Source organism: Hyaena hyaena, unplaced genomic scaffold (assembly GCF_003009895.1).
Source record: "Hyaena hyaena isolate Hyena2069 unplaced genomic scaffold, ASM300989v1 scaffold_870, whole genome shotgun sequence".
Lineage (NCBI taxonomy): Eukaryota > Metazoa > Chordata > Mammalia > Carnivora > Hyaenidae > Hyaena > Hyaena hyaena.
The window spans coordinates 38,618-60,630 of NW_024081505.1; the positions used below are offsets into that span (position 1 = coordinate 38,618).

The following is a 22,013-nucleotide window of genomic DNA, read 5'->3' on the forward strand; positions in this document are numbered from 1 at the left end:
TCTGAATAGGCCAATAATTAGCCATGAAATTAAAGAGGAAGCTCTCCCCCCGTGAATGGCACAAAGCTCTTTTTATTATTTATAAACTGTTCAAGAGCCCGGAAAATAATGACCTTTCCAGCTCATTGTAACAGCCTAGCACGGTCCTAATAAACCAGACAGGGATGGCACGTGGTTGTGTGGTAACGTCCAGGCCTGCCCCACCTCTGGGGCACAGGGGCAGCCTGCATGGGGGACCCCAAGAGGGGCATTCAGTCACCCATTTGCCAATTATTTTCTGAGCATCTACTCAGTGCTATCTCCTCTAGTAATACTGTACAGAAGGTGATACATATTATTGGAGGTCTATGGGAGGAGGGGGAGGGTCCCTTCAGCTTGGAGGGATAATGGAAAGGATATTTATCCTGCCGTTGAAAGATCAGCATTTGACATAAAAAAGATAGGGCCTGGGGAAGGCCTTCCAGGCAGAAAAGCAGCATGGGCAGCGGCCTGATGGTGAGGAAGAAAGGAATCATGGGGAGGCCAGTGTGCTGGCAGAAAATGTCTGTGATGAGAGCAGGTAGGGGAGAGGAGTCGGGGAGACCAGAGGCTGCGACCCTTTGGAGACTAAACTAAAATGTTTGAACTTAGTGGGTGCTGGGGAGCTACCGAAGGTTCAGAGAAGGGACAGATATAGTCAGAGGGTAAGTCTGGCAGCCAAAGAGGGAGAAGACTGGAGGCGGAAGCTGTGAAGACATGAAGGAGGGGTCTGGGTAGAGGCAACAAGAGTGTCAGCGAAGGCAGGTGTGTCTGAGGTGGAGAGGAAAACATGAATGGGGAGACACTGAGGACACAGAACATAGGGAACGGGGGCCGAGGGGAAAGAGGAGAGTGGAGGGCGCCTTGGAAATTCTAAACGTCAGGGCCCCAGGAGGACAGGTGCAACCAGGAAGGAGCAGATGGGGGCTGAGCTGGGTCTGGTCTGGTTTGGGCTCCATCCCTCCCCTCCGCACACATATACCTGGTGCCTGGGCACAGGCCCCTTGTCAGTGGCTCTGCCTCCAAAGGAGGCTGAAGATAATGGGCAGCTATGCATTTTAGAAATTATGATTCCGCCTGCATTTCCCATGCCTGATGTCATGAAGGTAGGAGGACTCCAGAGGCAGAAAGCATTAGTCATTGTGGGAGGTGTTATGCCAGTGTGTGTGTGTGTGTGTGTGTGTGTGTGTGTGTGTGTGTGTGTCTGTGTCTGTGCTTGTGCGCAGAAAAGAGACACAAAGAGACACAGGCAGCCAGACTGCGGAAGGAGGGAAAAGAGAGAAAGATTCTGGAGACAGAGAGGGACAGCACTGTGGACCTCTGTCTGCTTTGCCCCAGTCTTCCCATGCAGAGGATAACAGGGACAGCAGTGTGGCTGAGGAGGGTTTAAATGGGAACCCCAGGGCTGCTCTTAGATCTTGTGGACTTCAGAAGCCAAGCCCCACATGTGGGCATAGCATGGGGCCCACCACCCCCGCAGACGGGCAGTCAGCATATGGGGCACCAGCTTGGGTCCCAGCTGAGCCCTCCTCCTTCTCCCTCCCTCTCTCCCTCCTGCTCTTCCTCTTCCTTCTTCTCTTCCGCCTCTTCTTCCTCCTCCAGGGCCTCCAGTGGGAGGCACACCCTGCCATGGGCTTGGGGCTCTGACCTTGGTAGCAGCCCAGGATACAGTCTGAGCTCTTTGGCTGAAAACAGTCCTACCCACCATGTTCCCACTGGCGGCAGACACTTTGCTGGGGTTTTAAGCTCACATGCCCTCTGGGTCCTCTTCATGGCCTAGTACAAATGCGGAAACTGAGGCCCAGGGAGTTAAAGGGATCTGCTCAAGTCCACACACTGGGAAGGAGGCCACCCCAACTTCCCCAAGACCCAGCTGTCCTTACTCATCCAGTCTCATCTTCAGCCAGAGTGCGGGTCTGGCCACCCAGAACCAGCCGGGCTGTGTCTCGATCACAACGCTTTGCACACATGAACCAGAATTCCCTCTCAGCCAGCTACCCCTGCTGCCCGGCCGCATGGCTGCAGTCTGCCTCCTCTCCTGATAGCCCCAGCCTCGGACCTGTGTCTTTGAGCCCTTCCTACTGGGTTATGGGTTCTGTGGTTTCTCCCAGTCAGGGCCTCCAGGCCTGGCTGGACCCTTCAGCACGGGGTGGAGCTCCAGAGGGCGAGGGGAAGGGGAGCCTGGCTTTCATTTCCCTGGGTCTCTCAAAAGCTTCAGCACCCAATTCAGGTCCAAACTATCCGTACAGAATGACCAGACAGATCACATGCGTGCCACAGGAAATGCAGTTACCGTGTTCAACCAGCCCAGGGCCAGCGGTAAAGGAAATCACTGAGAAGTGACTTTTTAACTTGTGTTATGTGCCTTTCATGGTGAAGTACTGGTTCTGGAATATGAGAACAGAGAGGACGGTTTCTAGAGGTACCCCCAAGGACCATGCCTGCTGTTTTCTACCTTTCTTTACACCACAGGCTGTCATGGGAGGCAAGAGGGGCCACACCCACTTCACAGGGGAGTCAGGTGGGGAGGCCTGTGCCCTTCCCAGGAGAAGATTCCAATAAATATATGCCACCTAGCTGAGCACCACTAGTGATGAGGGCTCTTTACTATTTTTCTTGTGTTCCCCTTTCTGGTTAAGGGTGTGTACAGAGTGGGCTGGGTGTCAGGCAGAAGGGTGGACCCATCGACCATACACTGTTCCCAAAAAAAGGGCTGCTTTCTTCTCCGAAGTGCGTGCAGGGCGTGGAGAGCCAGCCACTTGGGACTATCTAAGGAGGAGGAGGCTCGGTGCTGCGGCAGGCAGGGCCGGCTCCCTGACGATGCGGAAGCTTCCCTCCCTCCGGCAGTGGCCCCAACCTCAACTCACTCACTTCAGGATGACAGGACAGAAGTGCTGACCACCAGCCCTAGGGGACAACTGCTCCGGAGGCCACACTACTGCAGCTGGGGGAATGGGGCGATGCCCTGGGACACATTTTCATGAGGTCCCTAACTTCCCTGACTAGGTGAACACATTGCATGTGTAGGTGCACATTCGTTCAGGGAGATGATCCGTGGCTTTGCGGAATTCTTAGCAGAGCTAGGAACACTGCTAGCCCTAAAAAATACCCCTCTTGGGGAGACAAAAGGGCAGCAGGCACGTGGGTCTCAGCTGTGTAACCAGGAACGTCCCAGGGACAGATCGTAGAGGGAGAGGGGCCTGGCAAGGGAGAGGAGCAGGGAGGCAAAGTGTTGGCCTACAACCCCCTTTCTTCCTCACAATCACTTGGGAGGGAGGTGTGGGGAGGGGGGCAACACTTTACAGGTGAAGAAATGAAGTCGGGCAAGGCAGTCACCTGCTCAGGTTCACACTGCTGGTGAGTAGGAAAGGCAGGATTTGAACGCCAGGCTATCTGGGGCCAAGCCTTGCTCTGCTCCTGGCACCAGCCTGTCTTTGAGCGGGGAGCCAGCAGTGTCCCCAAGGCCTGTGAAGAGGCACAGGTCTACCAGCAGGGGGTGAGGACAGAGCACCTGAGGTCGCCAGCGATGGAAGACACACACCCCACCTGCTTACCCCAAACCGTCCACCTGCCTCACACCTGCCCCTGGGTGGCCACACATAGCTGGGAAGAGAGAACTCACAGCCATGCTCCAGGCTCCCTTTAGAGTCCTAGTACCGACTTCTGCACCCAACTTAGAGCACCCAACTAATCTAAACACATCCCCATCCAGTCCTCTCCTACTCCTGGGCCACAGCCTCGCACTGCCTCCTCTCCTCCAGCCTCCACTCCCAGCTGAGTGAAACAGGTGCAAAGCTACCAAATCAACCCACGTCACAGACTGAGGAAGCCTCGCACACTGTGGGGGAGTGTGGCCACTGCAGAACACAGTTTAGCATTTCCTAAAAAAGCAAAACTTAGAGTCAGCACAGGACCCAGCCATTCCATGCCAGGGACATACCCAAGAGAAGTGAAAACACATGCACGCAAAAACTTGCACATGAATGTCCACAGCAGCAGTATCCACTGAGGTCCCAGGGGGAGACAACCTGAATGGCTGCCAATGGATGAGTGGATAAAGAAACTGTGATACATACACTAGAATATTACTCTCATCAAGCTATGACAGGATGCACCTTAAAAACAGTGCGCTGAGTGAAAGAGCCCAGTCATTTTCTAACTGAAAGGCTACTTAGAGTATGGCGCCATTTATAGGAAATGTCCAGAACAGACTGATCCGTAAAGACAGAAAGTAGGTCAGTGGTTTCAGGGACTGAGGGAGGTGGTGGGGGAGAATGGGAATGAGTGCTTAATGGGGTGAGCCTTCCAGGGAGAGAAGATGAAAATGTTGGGGAATCAGTGGTGATCCAAGTGATTGCTGATTTGTGAATCCGTCAGCAGTTGTGACTGCGCAACTGTAGGTATAGACTGAAAAACACTGAATTGTATACTTTAAAGGGGAGGATTTTCCATGGAATTGTATTTCAATGAAAAAAAAAATTGTATGAGGAGCCCCCTCTTCTCTGACACACACACTCCACTTGTCTTCTTACTACAGGGGATGACCTGGCCCTGTTCCCATCCAAGCCCATCCCCTCCAGTTGAGCACTGGGTCCTGTCTTCTTCCAACTATACAAGGGCACTGCTGCTATTGATGTCTCCTGCATCATCCACTTCTCTCTCTAGTGGTTCATTTCCACCAGAATGCAAACATACTATAGTTTCTCTCACCTTAAAAAAATAAGGCCAAAAAATTATAAGTAAAAACCTTGCCCCTTGACCTTACATCTCCTTCTAGCTGCTGTCCATTTCTCTGTTCCTCTTTACAGCCACACCCCTTGTCTGTTCTCATTGCCTGCTCTTCCTCCCCTCCACTCTCTCTTGAACCCACTACAATCAGACTTTCATTCCTGACCACTCTATCAAAAATTGATCTTGTCAAGTAACCAATGACTTTCATGTCACTAAATCCAATTAGCACTTCTCAGTCTTCATCCCACTGGGCTACCTGCTGACATCTGACATGAATCTGGCTGGTACACTCAGCCCAGTTGTTGATGGTTCCCTCCTTTCTGAAGAGCTTTCTTCATTTGGCCTTGGGACATCACTCTCACCGGTTCTTTTCCTACTGCAGTGACTGGTCCTGCTCTGTCCCTTTATCTCTCTACCCTCTAAATGCTGGTGGGTCCCTACACTCAGTCCCCCATATTCACTTTGTTGGCCACCTCTCATCTCACGGCTTTACATGTCCACTCCAAAATTTCCATCTCCAGCCTATGCATCTCCCCTTACTCCAGATTCAGACATCTGGCTGCCTGTTTGACTTCTATTTGTATATGAGAAATGCATCTCAGATTTAAAATGTCCATAATTAAACTCCTGATTTCCCCCAAAACTTGCTTTTCACCAGTCTTCCTAATCTTGACAAATCTAACTATTCTACCGGTAGTGCAGGCCAAAGGCTTTCTCTCTCTTCCCCCAGCTCATGCCATATACTTCATCCACAAATGCTGTTGTTTCCCCCTCCAAAACACATCAGAAGTTCAACTAACTCCTTCTCATTACTGCCTTCATTGGTGCCCTAGTCCAAACTGGTAACATGACTTCCAAGAGCAATCAACATGAAGTTCTGAAATCAGAGCAAAAGCCTAAATTAACTGCAGGAGCATAGGACCTGTCAGCAAGAGGAAACTCACCTGGGGTCTGGGGTACAAACCCCAGGACTGATGCCTGGCTGTGCTGTGACTTTGAAGGGGGAGGGGCATACACTGCATACACACCGTCATCACACAGCCTTGCTGAGCTGACGCTAGGTCACTGGCTGCTGGTGCGCCCCTCCAGCTCCCAGGTTGGCTAGTGGGGCTAAGCTGACACAAAGCAGGAGTAAGATCCTTTGCTTCAGGGTCAGAGGAAAGGGGCTCTAATCAGCTGTGTGGCCTTGGACATGTTAATTCCCCTCTCTGAATCTTGGTTCCCTCCCCCTGCAGGGGCCTGACAGATCAGAGGGCTGCTGGACAGACACTGGAATAGGAGGTCTGGGTCCCCAGGGGAGGGGTCCTCAGGGACACAGGACAGCAAATGCAGCAATTTTCCAATGATTTGGAAGTATTGCAGTATTTTATCAACGAGTATGGCAGTACCGGTGCATACTGGCTAAGGAGCAGCCATGCTCACCTGTAAGGTAGAGACACTAACCTCAACTTAGCAGAACTGTTACAGGGATGAAATAAAACAATCCCTGCAAAGTTCTTAGCACAGGCTCTGGCCTTCCAGAAAAGTCTGGTCAGGAGTAAGTGCTCCGCAGCAATGATGCAGAAGGAGCCATTGTGAACGAGGGCTTGGGAGGCAGATCTGGCTTCAACATACCAGGAAGCATTGCCCTGAGCACCTCGGAGATCAGTGAGCTCCACGTTTCTGGAAGCATTCAAGCAGTGATGGCTGATAGAACCTGGATAAAGGGTCAGGCAGAGGCTTGTAGGGCTGGATTTCATAATCTGAGGCCATGTTCCCTCATAAAGACAAAGAGGGAAATTCCTCCCACATCACTGCCAGCAGGAAAAGGGGAGGATGGGGGCGGAGCTGGAAGGACAGGCCAGCTCTGCATGTACCCCATTTTTAGTTGGGGGCCCGTGGGACAGTGCTTACTCTGAAGCCGGCTCACCAAGTAAATCCTCTAGCTCAGAAAAATTACACTTAGTAAGTCTTCGTTTTTCTCTCGCTGCCCTTCCAATGTCCTCCTTCCCTCCCCCTCCCCGGAAAGAATGTGGATTCGGGCGTTCAGGGAAAAGCCAGGTCCAGGCTGCTCAGAGAAGACAAGAGCACTTGTGTCTGAAGTTTGGGCAGAAGCCAGGGTGGAAACATCCCAGCATCTGAGGGTGCAGGAGAAGGGCTGGAGCTTTCACTCTCTGCAAAGACCAAGCTGTTAATGGGGACCCAGGGGAACAGGGCGGCTGCAGAGCTGGGCCCAGGAGCAGCTCGTGGGGAGAGGTGTGGGGAGAGTCAGGGCCCACTGCTGTTCTCTGTTGATGGAAGAAAGATGCAAGGCCGGGAAGAGGGTGGGACAGGGAACTGTACAGGTGAGAAGGCCCAGTGACACGCACCCTTATTGTGGACAGGCTTGCAGAGGATGTGGTCAATATCCCAACCTGCAGGGCTTGGGTCCAAACAGGAGGCAGCACAACAAGACGGGGGTGTGCTCGGCAGAGATGAGAGCACCTGGGCCTGGCTCTGCCTCTAGCTTGATCTTAGGCAAGTCATTCTCCATCTGCACCACAGTTTCCTTAGGTATAAAGTGAAGGGGGTGATACCATAGCATGGTATCATGGCATAGCTCAGGAGCCTGCCAGCCGTAGCCTAACAGAAAAAAAAAAAACAAAACAAAAACAAAAACCAGGCACACAAGAACTCCAGGACAAAACAACTGAAAGCATGGACTGGAAAAGGTATTTGTACGCTCATGGGCACAGCAGCAACAGCAGCATGATTCACAATAGCCAAAAAGTGGACAGAGTCCCAGTGCCGGCTACTGCACGAATGGTTGAACAAAATGTGGTATAATCTACAGTGGGATGGTATTCAGTCTCACAAATGAAGAAATTCGGACCCATGTTATAACATGGATGAACCCTGAAGACATTGCGCTAAGTTAAGTAAGTCGGTCACAAAGGAACCAATACTGTATGGGTCCACACATATGAGGTACTCAGAGTAGTCAAATTCAAAGAGACAGAACACAGAATGGTGGCCTCCAGGGGCTAGAGCAAGGGGAGTCGGAGTTATCGTGTAGTGGGTACAGAGTTTCAGCAAGAGATGAGTAAGTCTGCAGACAGATGGTGGCCATGGATGCACAAGGTGGATGGACTTAAGGCCACAGAGCCGTACACTTAAAAACGGTTACAATGGTGTTATGTATATTTTGTCACAACAAGATCATATATACGTACATATACATACATACATACATACATACATACATACATACAAAACTTCAAGACTCTGCCGAAAGCTTGGTTCTTCCTGATTCATGAAACCTGAGAACTGGGGTGAGTCATGTGGCTGAAAGCCACGATGAGGCAGGGATCAAAGTCTAGGACCAGGAGAGAAGTCTGGAGAGCCGGCAGATGGGGGAGCTGATGCAACCCCACCACAGAGAGGTGGGCACCAGTCAGCGAGGAGACGCTCCCAGAGCTGGGCTCTAACAATGACAGGGGAGCCCAGGGTCCCATGGGACCCATGGGAAAGAACCCAGAGCAGGCTTGCTCCAATGCCTAGGGATCCCAGACACCGGGGAGCCCGGCTGCTGGCCCCTGAGGTCAGCTGTCTCCTGTGTCTCAGATTCTGGGAGAACCAGGGCAATGAGCTCCTTGAAAGAAAGTAAGAAAAAAGTTTGTAAGAAAGCAAAAAGCCTATGAGAGAATCCTGTGTGGCAACCAAAGAGAAGGCTTTTGAGAAAGCTTAGGAAGAGCACCGGGCCCTCCTAAGGACCTCGGGCAAGTTGTAAGAGGGGCAGGTGAACTTGTCTATTGAGCCTGATAATCTAGGCCACATCCCCCTCTTCCCAGGATGTCAACATCCATTCCCAGAGGCCCAGGGATCAGCTTGTGAGAGAGAATTTTCCCACCCAATCAGACTAACGGAGAATTTTCCCACCCAGGAGACAAAGTGGAGTTCAAGCCATCACTAGGTGTGTGAATCTCGCTGGGCTTTATTTTTATGGAGACAACAATAGTAGCTGGCACAGTAGTGCTGTAATTATTAAAAGAGAGTGTATGCAGTGTGCGTGGCATGGGGCTTCTACATAGTAATTGCTCAATAAAGATCATTACTGCCCTCATAATTCTCATCGTTCTCTTCCTCCTCCTCCTCATCATTATCAAGCTGTCATGTTTTTGCTCCTTTTGAATTTGGAAGAACAGCAACCCCAGAGTTCAGACTACTTGGAAGGCTTCCTGGGCTTAGCACCACCCCCCAGGGTGGTACGGCCTCCAGGGAAGCGGGAGGTCAGGGCTCCGGAGGCCCCGGGAAAGTCCTGTCCATCCCAGGGCTGCACTCTACCCCAGAGGAGTCCAGCCCCAGATGGGTCAGAGTTACATTCAAGCCTAAATACAACCAGCCTTTGATTAAAGCTCCCAAAATATGGGGCATCCTTTTAAATGCCAGGCTAATTATATTTAAAAGGAATGTTTTAAGCCTTTCTTTTCTTTCTTTCTTTCTTTCTTTCTTTCTTTCTTTCTTTCTTTCTTTCTTCCTTTCTTTCTTTCTTCCTTTCTTCCTTTCTTCCTTTCTTCCTTTCTTCCTTTCTTCCTTTCTTCCTTTCTTCCTTTCATCCTTCCTTCCTTCCTTCCTTCCTTCCTTTTTCTAAACATTTATCCAGTTTTGAGCGATAGAAAGAGACAGAGTGTGCGCAGGGGGAGGGTCAGAGAGAGAGGGAGACACAGAATCCCAAGCAGGCTTTGAACTGTCAGCACACAGCTGGACACGGGGCTTGAACTCACAAACCATGAGATCATGACCTGAGCTGAGGTCAACCACTTAACCAACCGAGCCACCCAGGCACCCCGCCTTTGTTTTTTTAATATGAGACCTAACTGAGTGGAGAAATGTAGTAATCTAGTATCTGTGCCTGAGGACACCCTGGGTGGGCAATGCCCCGCGTTAGGCTGGATTCAGGGGGCAGGTTGAGAGGCACAGCATCCCAGGGGAGCCCAGGAGCTACAGAACACAAGCTTTGCAAATTCCTGCTTATAAAGCAGTGCTGTGGCCATGCTTCCCTTTTCTCTGCTGCTGCTGCTGCTGCTATAAGCATTATCACAACATCTTCCTAAAACTCACCCTTGGGAACATTTTTCCCCCAGAAATGAATCTAATACCCAAAGCTACTTTACGAAAAAGAAAAAGTTAGGGAAGTCAATATGGCTGTATAGAGAACTAATGTTCATTAAGTCCCAATTATGCACCAGGCAATGGTGTTACTCTCTCACACGCATTATGCAATGTTTTTCAGGATGTTTTCTGTGAAAAGAGTCCAGAATGATGTGCTAACAGCAGTTCTCTGGGAAACCCTAAGGACAACCTATCCTACCAATATATTTCCAATGTTATGTTTGTATATTGAAGATTCTCTTAAGTCCCACAGGAAAGAAACAGTTTATATTTCTTTAACTCAGTATATCCCAAAATATGGCATATATTCGAATGGGTGATGCATGGAGATGATTTTTAGAAAGTACATAAGTGCAAGTTTTAAATTTTAGAGGTCATATATATTTATTATATAACATAGTTAGCACTTCATGCCTGTGACTGCACATATATTGTCTAGGACTTATTCATACATTCATTTCACACACATGTACTGAGGACATACTATGAGCCAAGCAGTAGTTTAGAACTGAAAATACAGCAGTAAATAAAAGAAAGTCTCGCTCTCAAAACTTCATATTTTATCAGGAAACAACAAAAACTCAAATAAATATATTGAACAAATACATGTTTAACAGTAAAAGGTAGAATAAAGAAAAAGAGTTAATCAAGGGGACAGAATGACAAGGGGTGGGGTGGGTACTAGTACAGATGGTTTGGTCAGGAAAGACTTCTTAGATAAACTTAACATTTAAGTGGAGACCTACACGAAGTGAGAATGTATTTCTGAAAGAACATTCTAGACAGAGAGAATACCAAATGCAAAATCCCAGAGATGGGAATGTGTTTGGTTCCTGGTGAACTATTCAGTTTCAGGACTACAGCCAAAGCCCTGAAGGATGGTAGTTTTTAAAACTACAATATAATTCAAATACCATAATATTCGCCCTTCTTAAAATACACAATTCAGTATATACACAAAGCTGTCACTTTTTTTTAAGTAAGGATTCATGGGGTGCCTAGGTGGCTCAGTCAGTTAAATGTCCAACTCTTGGTTTGGCTCAGGTTATGATCTCACAGTTCATGACTTCAAGACCCACATCAAGCTCTGTGCTGACAGCATGTAGCTGTTTGGGATCCTCTGTCTCCCTCTCTCTGCCCCTACCCTGCCTGTACCTGCTTACACAAACTCTCTCTCTCTCTCAAAATCAATAAATAAACTTTAAAAATTAAAAGAAAGAAAGAAAGAAAGAATGATTCAGTTCTGGTTCCAGCCAAGATGGAGTAACAAGGACCAGATTTATCTTCTCACTTGAAACAACCAAGACCAAACAACATAACAGACATTCATGGAATGTTCCACCCAACAATGGCAGAATACTCACTCTTTTCATTTGTACATGGAACATTTACCAGAGAGAACATATCCTGGGTCATAAAATAAGCCTCAACAGATTTAAAATAATTTAAATATTATACTTTATGTTCTCTGACACAGTGAAATTAAAATAGAAACCAGTAACAAAAGGATCTCTGGAAAATTCCAAAATACTTGAAAACTAAATATTTCTAAATAACCTATGGGTCAAATAAGATCTCAGAAGGGAAATTGGAAAGTATTCTGAACTGAATGAAAATGAAAACAGAGGGTTTTAGAATATGTAGGATGACAAGTAGTTTCGGGGAATTTATAGCACCAAATGAAGATCTCAGAAAAGAAGAAATGTTCAAATCAATCACATCAGCTTCCACTTTAAAAAGTCAAAGAAAAAACAAATTAAATCCAAAGTAGTCAGACAAAAGGAAATAATAAAGCTAAGAGTGAAAATCAATGGAACCAAATGGGAAAAGTCAATGGCCTCAAGAGTTGTTTTTTTGTGAAAATCAATGATACTGATAAATCTCTAGACTGTCTGCTTAGGGAAAAAGGAGAAGACACAAATGAAAAACACCAGGAATGAGAGAGGAAACATCACTATGGATTCTACTGATATTAACAAGAAAATAAGAGAGTATCGTGAACAACTTTACGCCAATAAATTTAATAACTCTGACGAAATGAACAGCTTTTTTAAAGACACACACTACCAAAACTCACAGAAGAAACAAATAATCTGAATAGCTCTACATTTATTAAAGGAATTGAATTTGTAGTTTAAAATCTTCCAACAAAGAAAATTCCAGCCCCAGAGTGCCTCATCGGTGTATTCTACTGAATAGTTAAGGAAGAAATAATACCAATTTTGTTCAAACCCTTCCAGAAAATTGAAGAAGAGAGCATATTTCTCAATTCATTCTATAAAGCCAGCATTACTAGGCATGGTAAGGAAACTGCAGACCAATAGAGCTCTCAAGAACATACATACAAAAATTCTAAACAAAATTTTAGCAAATCAAAGCCAGCAATATTAAAAGGATAATGCATCATGACCAAGTAGGATTTATCCCAGGGATACAATGTTGGTTTAACATTAGAAAAATTAACATAATTTGCCATACTGACACACTAAAAAGGAAATACCATATGAGTATCTCAGTAGACACAGAAAAGCATTTGACAAAATCCAATACCACACGTCATAAAAATTCTCAGGAAATTAGTAATAGGAAGTTCCTCAACCTGATACAGGGAATGGATAAAAAACCTATAGCTAACATCGTATTTATTGCTGAAAGACTGAAAGCTTTCTCCTTAAGATCAAGAACAGGACAAGTATGTCTTTAGTCAGTGAAATAAGGCACAGAAAAGAAACAGAAGCCATCCAGTTTGGAAAGGCAGAAGTAAAACCATCTTTACTCACAGACATGACCATCTCTGCAGAAAGCCCAAAAGAATTTACAAAAAAGCCACCAGAACTAATAAGTGAGTTTAGCAAGGGTGCAGGTTACAGTTAATATACATAATGCAACTGCATTACTACATATTAGCAACAAACAACTGGAAACTGAAATAAAAAATATGATTTATAATACAGATTGTAGATATAAATCTGACAAAATATGCAAAAGACCTATGCTACTGAATCTGTAAAACAATTGATGTAAGAGTTAAAGAAGACCTAGGGGTGTCTGGATGGCCCAGTCAATTGAGCCTGAGTGTCTGACGCTTGATTTTGGCTCAGGTCATGATCCCTGGGTCATGGGAACGAGCCCGAGTTGGGTTCCATGCTCAGCATGGAGCCTGCCTGGGATTCTTTCTCTCTCCCCATCTACCCCTCTCCCCTGCTCACACACACTCTCTCTCTAATGAAAAATAAAGAAGACTTAAATAAGTGGAGAAATACTGCATTCATGGGTTGAAAGGTTCAACATTAGTAGGATGTCAATTCTTCTCAAATCTGAAGATCTACAGATTCAACAAAATCTCAATCAAAATCTCCAAGTTTAGAGTTTAACTGGTTCTTAAATTCATATGGAAATGCAAAGGACCTAGAGTGGACAAAGCAACTTCAAAAAAAGAACAAACTTGAGGACTTAACAATTCATAATTTTAAGACTTGTTATAAGGCTACAGTTATCAAGATAGTGTGGTATTGGTGCTAAGATAAACAGATAGGCCAAACAAGCAGAATATATGGGCAACTAATTTTCATCAAAGGCACAAAGGCAATTCGGTGGTGAAAGGAGAAACTTTTCAACAAACAGCGCTGGAACAGCTGCATCTCCATATACCAAAAAACCCCAAAAAATCATACCCCAACCCTCCCCAAAAAACTTTTGTTCCATACCTCATATCATGTACAAAAATTAAGTCAAAGTAGATCATAAACCTAAATACAGAACCTAAAGCCATTAAACTGCTAGAAGAAAACATTGGAAGAAAACCTTTGTGACTTTGGGCTAGGCAAATATTTTAGACATGACCAGAAGCACAATCCATAAAAAACAAGCTGATAAACTGGACTTCCTCAAAATTAAAAGCTCCGGTCTTTCAATGACACTGTTAAGAGAATGAAAAGCATGCCACAGATTGGAAGAAAATACCTGCAAATCACATATCTGATAGTGCAACCCAGTGGTTTTCAAAGTTCCCCTTGTACAATTACAGTCTATCCTTACTGGCTCTTTGTTTAAAAGAGAGACTCAGTACAAAGCCATAACCAGGAAGAACCTAGAGCAGCGGATCTCTACTTTAGCATCACCTGGAGGGTTTGTTAAAACACAGATTGCTGGGCTCCACCCTCAGAATTTCTGGATCTGTAGAGCCTGAGGGTTTTCATTTTTGAGAAGCTCCCTGGTAATCCTAGGCTGCTGGCCTGGATACCCACATCTTGAGAATTGCTATTCTAGGCCAATTTAGACTAAACTAGAAACAATGGCAAATGCAAGATTTTGCCCTCAAAGAAAAATAAACTATGCTCACTAAAAAATAATTTGTTTCCCATATTTTTTTTATTAGCCAGAGACATCTGTAAATGCTAATCAGAGCTTCAGATCAGCAAGAAATAACAAACATGACATCAGTGAGTTGGCATGATGCTAGCCTTGCCTCTTTGTTGTATACACATTGTGACTGCCACAAAGCTGTTCAGAACTCACCCTGGAAAACATACATGGCCTGATACCAACCATCCCATAATGACAACATGAAAGATACCATCCACCCCAGGGAAGCTGGTCAACTTCCCCTGACCCTCTGCCTCATGTGCCCCGCCCCCATGCAGGGCTGCCATCCACGTCTCACCGTCCAGGATGGCCCATTGATTGTCAATCTCCGTATGTTTCAGGTAGGAGTCTTCAATGGTGGGGTCATAGTCAGGCACAAAGATCTTCTGGAAAAACTGGATGGTGAGGGCGCTCTTGCCCACACCCCCATCTCCCACCACCACCAGCTTGTAAGTGGGGAGGTTGTCACTGGGGACGGCGCTGGTTGCCATGTTTCTGATAGGTCACACCTGGGGAGGCAAGACATGTATAATAAGCCAGGGGGCTTTTTCCTTTCTGACCTTGAGTGGAAAATATTCATGAGTTTTCCTCCCTCCTTATAGAGTAATAAATACTCCCAATCATGTGTTTATTCAATCTATTGAATATCAATTATGTGCCACACCTGCTTTTGTGGACACAATGCTGCTAGATGCCCTGAAGTCTTTAACAAGTAAAGCCAAAAAAGCTACGTCAAAGAAGCTTTCCCCCCACTCAGGTCTACCCTAGTCCTGTACCAGTGAACATGTGCGTGCTAGTCTGAGCAGGGATAGCATAGAGGTTCACCTTCTACATCAACTCTGTCGCAGGACTGCTGTGCCTGAGGATTTGAGGTCGCCTGAACTAAGGAAGGGACGGGCAAAGCAGCCTAGAGCACCATGCCCCCTTGCTCCTTTCCCTCAGTCTCCTTGCCCTTAGTCATCAGAAAGTTGTGCTAGTGGGTGCCTGGGTGGCTCAGTGGGTTGAATATCTGACTCTGGATTTTGGCTCAGGTCATGAACCCAGGGTCATGGGATTGATCCCACATGAGGCTCTGCGCTGAGCATGAAGCCTCCTTGGGATTCTCTCCCCCCTAGCCCCCACTCTGCCTCTCTTAAAATAGAGAAATAAAAACTAAAAAAAAAAAAAAATTCTCTCCCTCTCTCTCTGCCCCTCTTCCCTGCTTGTGTGTGAGCGTGCTCTCTCTCTCAAATTAAAAAAAAAAAAAAAGTTGTGTTAGCATCTCGTGGCATCTGGTCAACCCGTTTTAGTTGGGGGGAGGGGGAGGAAGAATGATGTCGTGTCTAGCTAAGGCAGTGGTTCTCAAGCAGGAGCAGTTTTGTCCCTGGGGGACATGTGCAATGTCTGGAGATAATTTTGGCTGTTAAAACTAAGTGGGTGTTACTGGCATCTAGTGAGCAGAGTCCAAGGCTGCGGCTACACATCCTACAATGCACAGGACAGCCCCCACCCCTCCCCCTCAACAAAGAATCATCCATCTTACGATATCAGTAGTTCTCAGGTTGAGAAACCTTGAGCTAAGGCAACCAGGCAGGGGCCGGAAATGTGGCGTCAGGATTCTGAAGAATAACTAAGCCTTAACAGATAAGCACTGATTGTGAAGAGGTGACAGCAGAGGAGTGAAGAGTCATCACTGGAAACAGCGTCGTGAAGTGACAGGGAGGAGAGGGAGGTGGGAAGCAGGGAGCGTGGAAGGAGCGCTACACAAGGGGCATTGCCAGAGAGGAAAGGTGCTGCCTGCGGACCGGCCAGGGGGCCAGGGAGAAGCAATGCGGCCTCCTGCTCTGGTGGTCCCGGGCAGCCTGGGGCCGGCCCTGGCGCCGGGGAGTGCAAGCTTGCTCCTGCCTCAGTGTTCCAGCACAGCAGGAATCTCTGCACAAGCTAGGAGGCAGAAAGGCATGGTGGGGGGGTGACAGGGACCCTGAAGGGTGCGGGGACAAAGGACTGGACGTCCCGTGTGCATTGCTGCTTGTTGGAATGGCCACGCTGAGCCATAATTTCCTTACCTATCGGATTAAAGGACTGGATTTTTTACAGTTATTTGCAGCTCTAAAGAGTCCTCAATTCTAGATTTCAACACGAAGGGTGGTAGACACAAATGTGGGTTATGTGGCCACACTGATTCACATGGGGCTACAAGTGAGAGTCATTGCATAACCCTGCGCAGTTACGGAAGCTTGGCATTGACATTTAGGATTTCCCTGCAGTGCGAGGAAGTACAGGCGCTTTTATACAGTGCGGGTGAGCGTGGATGTCTGTCCCAACTGGGCTGAGAACACACTCGCACAAATATATCAAAATCTAAAATGACACACCCTCTCTCGAAGCTGTATGACATATGAGAGCTTATGCTAAGGGGATAATCAGATGAGTGTACGAACATATTAAGAAGAGGGGGAAAAGTGGAGACGACTTAAATGCTGTGGGGGAAAGTTAAAGAAAACATTTACCTACACGATGCAATATATTAGGTAGCCATTAAAAAGGATGTCAGGCACTAACCTAGAAAAAGTTTATATTAGGTATGAAAAAAACCCCAAACAGCTGCAAAACAACACGTATGTATGATTGCACGCCCATGAAGTCACCCATCTACATATCTGTATGTCTAGATGCGGTTCTAGGCAGACAGAAGTCTGGCAGATTTGGGGGTACCTTCTCAATTTTCAACTTGCTACAATAAGCTAGTATTATCTATGTATCCTGGGAAAGCTTAACAATATTAAGATATTCCCACCAATGGGAATAAAAGGTCCAGTACAGGGAACAGAGTTGATGGTATTGCAACAGCATTGCGTGGTGATTGATGGCAGCTCCACCTATAATGTACAGAGTTGATGAATCACTGTGATACATGGGAAACTGATATAATGTTGTGGGTCACCTATACTCAAAGAGACAATTTTTTAAATGTTCCCACCAAATAAAATGTTCAGACTATCTGAAAATGTATGACTCTGAGTTCTGTGGGGATTTAAGCTCCTTTGGTGCCGGATATCAGGCCCATGTGGTGCTGCATCTCCCCAGGTGGGATAAAGGTGGGGACACACTGAAGTTTTGGTGAACTGAGCTCTCCCACGTGATGAGAGATGACGATCCAATGAGGCTCCTGGACAGTTGAAGAAAACAGGAATGGGGAGAGGGCAAGGGCCAGCTCCCGCTCTCCTTTGCCTCTCAGGTTTTGGGAGCCAGGTGTCAGCATGGTCCCCTCACTGCCCCTCCTTACCCATCGTCTTGGCCGTGGGTGGACAGTGTCACTGGGCCAGGTTGACCATATTGCCTGTGAAAAAGGCTCTTTTTAAAGAGCTCCCTTCCACTCTCTGCTGGCGACATGAATAAAAAGTACTCAGTAGGTGGGAAGGTATCAAGAAGGAAAATTCTTTCTCCTGATTCTCTTCTCAAAATGAAACAAGAGAAGAAATACACTAGTAAGTATAATCGAGGACATGAACTGAATCTTTGAGGTGGTGCTCAGACCACCCACAGGAGAATTACCTGGGGACCTGCTTGCCAAGCAAGGCAGCTGGCAGGAAACGGTCAGATGAAGGGCTCCTTCCTTTCACAGAGTCCTGTGCTCAGGGGGCAAGCTCCCAAGAGACCACAGGCAGCCAACTCAGGGTTCCCTCCCAACTAAGACTCAATGAAAGTGGGTTAGAATGCACAGTTAGCACAAAACTTGGACCGGATCTTTTGTGACAAAAGGACTCTTTAGCGCTGTTCATAGCTGATGGGCCAAGTTCCGGCTCCTTCACTGGACACTTGAGGCTGTTACTGGTTGCCAGTACTATGACCTCTCCAGCAGTAGCTATGCCACAACGTCTCACACTCTACTCTCTCCTTCTCTCGACCAGCTTTGTGTTACCCAGTGTGCTCTGTGGTCATACAGAGGCCTCTACAGACGCCTAGGGTCCCCTCGGGGAGCACACACCTCTTCACAGGTCAGGCCTGGGCCCGGGAATCCCTTCTTATGGGAGGCATCACCTTCTAGTCTGTGCCCTGTAGTTCCTTGTGCAGAGGGCACGAGCATGCTTGAAGTCCACTTAATGTGCACAAAAGGCAGGAACTCTATCTTGTCCCTCTCTGTATCACCAAAGCCTAGCAGAGCATCAGCAAGGAGCAAAAGTCTGGCCAAAGGAATTAGAGACTCAGTGCCGGCATTTCTGAACAACTATCAGACCACCTGCTAGCCACAGCATTGGCCCTGACCATGCACAGGGCTAAGAGGCAACCCTCCCAGCCAGGAGTTAGGACTGTCTCCCTCCTCCTACCAGGTCAGACCAATCACATAGAAAAGCCCTTCTGAAAGCAAGTGTGGACCCAGGAAGAAAAGAAGGTGCTGCGGGGACAAGAGAATGAGTCCAGAACTCCTCCTCCCCCAATTCTAAAGGCTCTTCTCCTAACGGGCATGTTTTTCCAGGCTTCAACCTCCCCCCAAATAATCCCTGACTCAGTGATGTCCTTGTAAGTGCATGCACCACACTCCTACAAAATAGGCTGGACTCGAGTGCTAACGAGAAAGATTTTTTTTTTAAGTCACCACAGGCTATGACGCAAGTCACCACAGAATAAAAAATTGGTTGGTGGTTAAGGAGCAAAATGCTTAGATTCACAAGACCCCCTTCCTCTCCAGCCTGCTCAACTAGAAGCTCAGAGCTCTTTCTAGATCGTCTTAGAGATCATTCTAGAATGTCAGTTCTTTACCTTTTGTGGCTCATGGATGGCCCCTCTGAGGTGGGAAGGTGGTGTAAGGTGGACCTAGGGTCTCTCTTTAAAGTTCCTCCACCAGTTTTCTATGCTAGATACTCTCCTCCTGACCAGGTGAGGGACCTTGGGCAAGCTACTGTTCACAGCCCCAGTTTCCTATTTGTGAAATGGGACTAGTTAGAAAATTACTTTTTTTTTTCTTACAAATAGTTTATTGTCAAATTGGAAAAATTACTTTGAAATAATTGGAAAATACTTTGCAGGATTGCTCTAAGCATGGAATTAAAATTATGAGATGTTCCCAGCTCAGAGAAGGTGCTTAAATGTTTGTTCTTGTGCCTTGCTGACTTTATTCCCAGGAAAGATTCCCTCCATCCCTCCTCCCTCCCTCTCTCATTTCGTCCACTTGGAGGCTCCCCCATCATTGGCCCTGCTGTCATCTCAGCCCCACCGGAGGCCTGTGTGGCTCATCACCCATCACTCAGAACACTGTTTCCAGGGGCAATGGCTCCGAGGTTCTAGGCAGCCCCCTCCACTCAGGAACCAACTTTTGGAACAGCAGCCACTTGGGCGGGCGTTGGCGGTGGAGTGCTGGTTCCCATGGCGACCAGCACTCCCAGAGCCCCTCCCAGTCCACAGGCAACCCAAACCCTCGCTCTACTGGAAACTTCTTCCTCAAACACAGTCGTGCTGCCTGGACAATTTTAATGACACGTATACAAAAACTTTGGGTATCTTTAACCAGAGAAATGAGCTTTTTTTGGCTGCCGTCTTTTGCTCCCTTTCTCTCTCAGGGTTAGCACCATCTTGCAAGGTTTGGAGTTATTTCCTGAATGGCAGATTCATCTCCCCAAGAAGCACAGAAGCTCCAACAGGACAAGAGCCACATCTCCTTATTTCCTTGCCTTTTATGGGGCCAGGCAGGGCCCAACACACAGGAGGCTCAGGGTCTCTTCACTGATTGCTGGAAACTGCCCCTGTGAAGACTTCTACTCACACAGCTCTGCCTTGGGCTAAGACGCAGGGGGTGATGCTCCTAGGAGTTGGGAGGCTAGATGGACAGACAACCCCACGATAGCCTCTTCACACAGCAGATTTCAAGGTGTGCTTAGAGGGTCTTATACAAAGCCTCCCTTGGTTCTCAGGGGGACTCTGGTGGCAGGGATGTCATTAATAGCCTATGACTACAGCCAGGTAGCTGGAGATCTTTTTTTTTATGTTTGTTCATTTATTATTTAAAAAAAAATTTAATGTTTTATTTGCTTCTGAGAGAGAGAGAGAGAGGGAGCAGGGGAGGGTCAGAGAGAGAGGGAGATACAGAATCTGAAGCAGGCTCCAGGCTCTGAGCTGGCTGTCAGCACAGAGCCCGATACAGGGGTTGAACCCATGAACCACGAGATCGTGACCTGAGCCTAAGTCAGACGCTTAACCGACTGAGCCACTCAGGCGCCCCATGTTCATTTCTTATTTTTGAGAGAGAGAGAGAGAGAGAGCACAAGCAGGGGAGGGGCAGAGAGAGAGACACAACAGGAATCTGTGAGGCCCCTGTGAAAAAAGCTTGAGGAGCCCTCAGCAAGGGCATATTTGTACTGATAGGTGAAGTGGTTGGGCCTCTGTTCTCCCTACAACCTGGTAGACCCCAGTGGTTTGGGCCACTTGCCTGCCCCACCCACAGCCCTAAAGGCACCTGTACTGCACAGGGCCACTGGAGGACCCAATACAATAACCAATATAAATGCCTGGGATGACAGAGCGCTCCACCAACCCCCAAAACGGCAGTGTCCAGTGACTAGGATCCTTTACCAAATCTGTTCCATTCTCCCAGATTCAGTTTCTAGGGCTGAATTATTTTTAGGAATTCTTTTGGGAAAAAGAATTTTTTCCCAAAAAAACAATATTCTTTTGTTTCCCAAAAGAATAGCCTGAAACATTCCCCATTTTTGTAAGTGGGCACATATAAAAGGGATAGCTGTGGGGCACCTGGGCAGCTTAGTCGGTTAGGCGTCCAACTCTTGATTCCAGCTCTGGTCATGATCTCACGGTTCATGAGTTCAAGCCCCGCATAAGCCTCTGCACCGACAGCATAGAGCATCCTCTATCCTTCTTGCTCTTTCTGTCCCCTCCCCCACTCATGCTCGCTCACCCTCTCTCTCCCAAAATAAATAAATAAACTAAACAAACAAACAAAAATGAAGAGCTTTGCCTGCAGAAATTGTCAAGGGGTCCATGGGCTCCCTGGCCTCCCCATGCACCCCATCCTAGCAGCCAGCCCCACTTCCAAAGCAATGCCACAAGTCCTGGCCCAAACAACTGGTGCCCAGGAGAGGCTCCATAGCCGCACACTCCCCACCATTCAGCGGGTACTTGCAGGGGACTGGCTGGACCTCGAAGGTCCCACTGGGAACTGTCACATCACACTGCCTCAAGTTCCTGGGGTGCTGAGTCTTACAGCATCGCGGGGCTTTACTTTGACTATCATGGTGATTTCACTAACCCACAGGGCACTCTTCATCCTTGTCAGTAGCTTCCCTGGCCCTGACTAAAGGACCATGGATTCTTGGAGCTGGGACAGTGGCCAACCCGGAGCCTCCCCCAGAGATGCTGCTAACCTGATCGAAAATTTAGTTTTCACTGCTTTTCACTTCTCTACTTCTCTACTAATTATTTTTTTAATAAAATTTAGTGTCAAATTGGTTTCCATACAACACCCGATACTAATTATTTTAAAGCCCCCCTCCCCCCCCCCGCTGATCCTACCAGTTGAACTGTAAGTTGTCTGACAGATAAGGCTGGAAGAGGGGGAACGCTCACTGCTAATGAAGCTTCTGGGAGAGTGTATGGACTTTCCATCACATTGAGCTGAATCAGCTCTGGGAAGCTAATCTCAGCTCCATGATGTCTGGGTGTGCCCAGCTCAGGGGGATGAGGACACGCTGGGGGGAGTGACCCCACCCGTGTGGAGGAAATGGCTCTGCATTCCAGGAGCTGCCCTTCCCTTCTGCACAATTCCCAGAAATGGGCAGCTT

The 22,013-nt window shown here is 47.4% G+C and overlaps 1 protein-coding gene across 3 annotated transcripts in view; it reads right to left on the reverse strand.

The window, feature by feature from the left end:
* The window catches only part of MRAS (muscle RAS oncogene homolog), a 54,501-nt gene that overhangs the window by 15,740 nt on the left and 16,748 nt on the right, over positions 1–22,013 (reverse strand). For all 3 annotated transcript variants that reach the window (XM_039220219.1, XM_039220218.1, XM_039220217.1), the window contains one exon: positions 14,543–14,753. In XM_039220219.1, coding sequence (XP_039076150.1) covers positions 14,543–14,735 — 193 coding nt within the window. In that variant the 5' untranslated portion in view covers positions 14,736–14,753. The remainder of the gene's footprint in view (positions 1–14,542; positions 14,754–22,013) is intronic.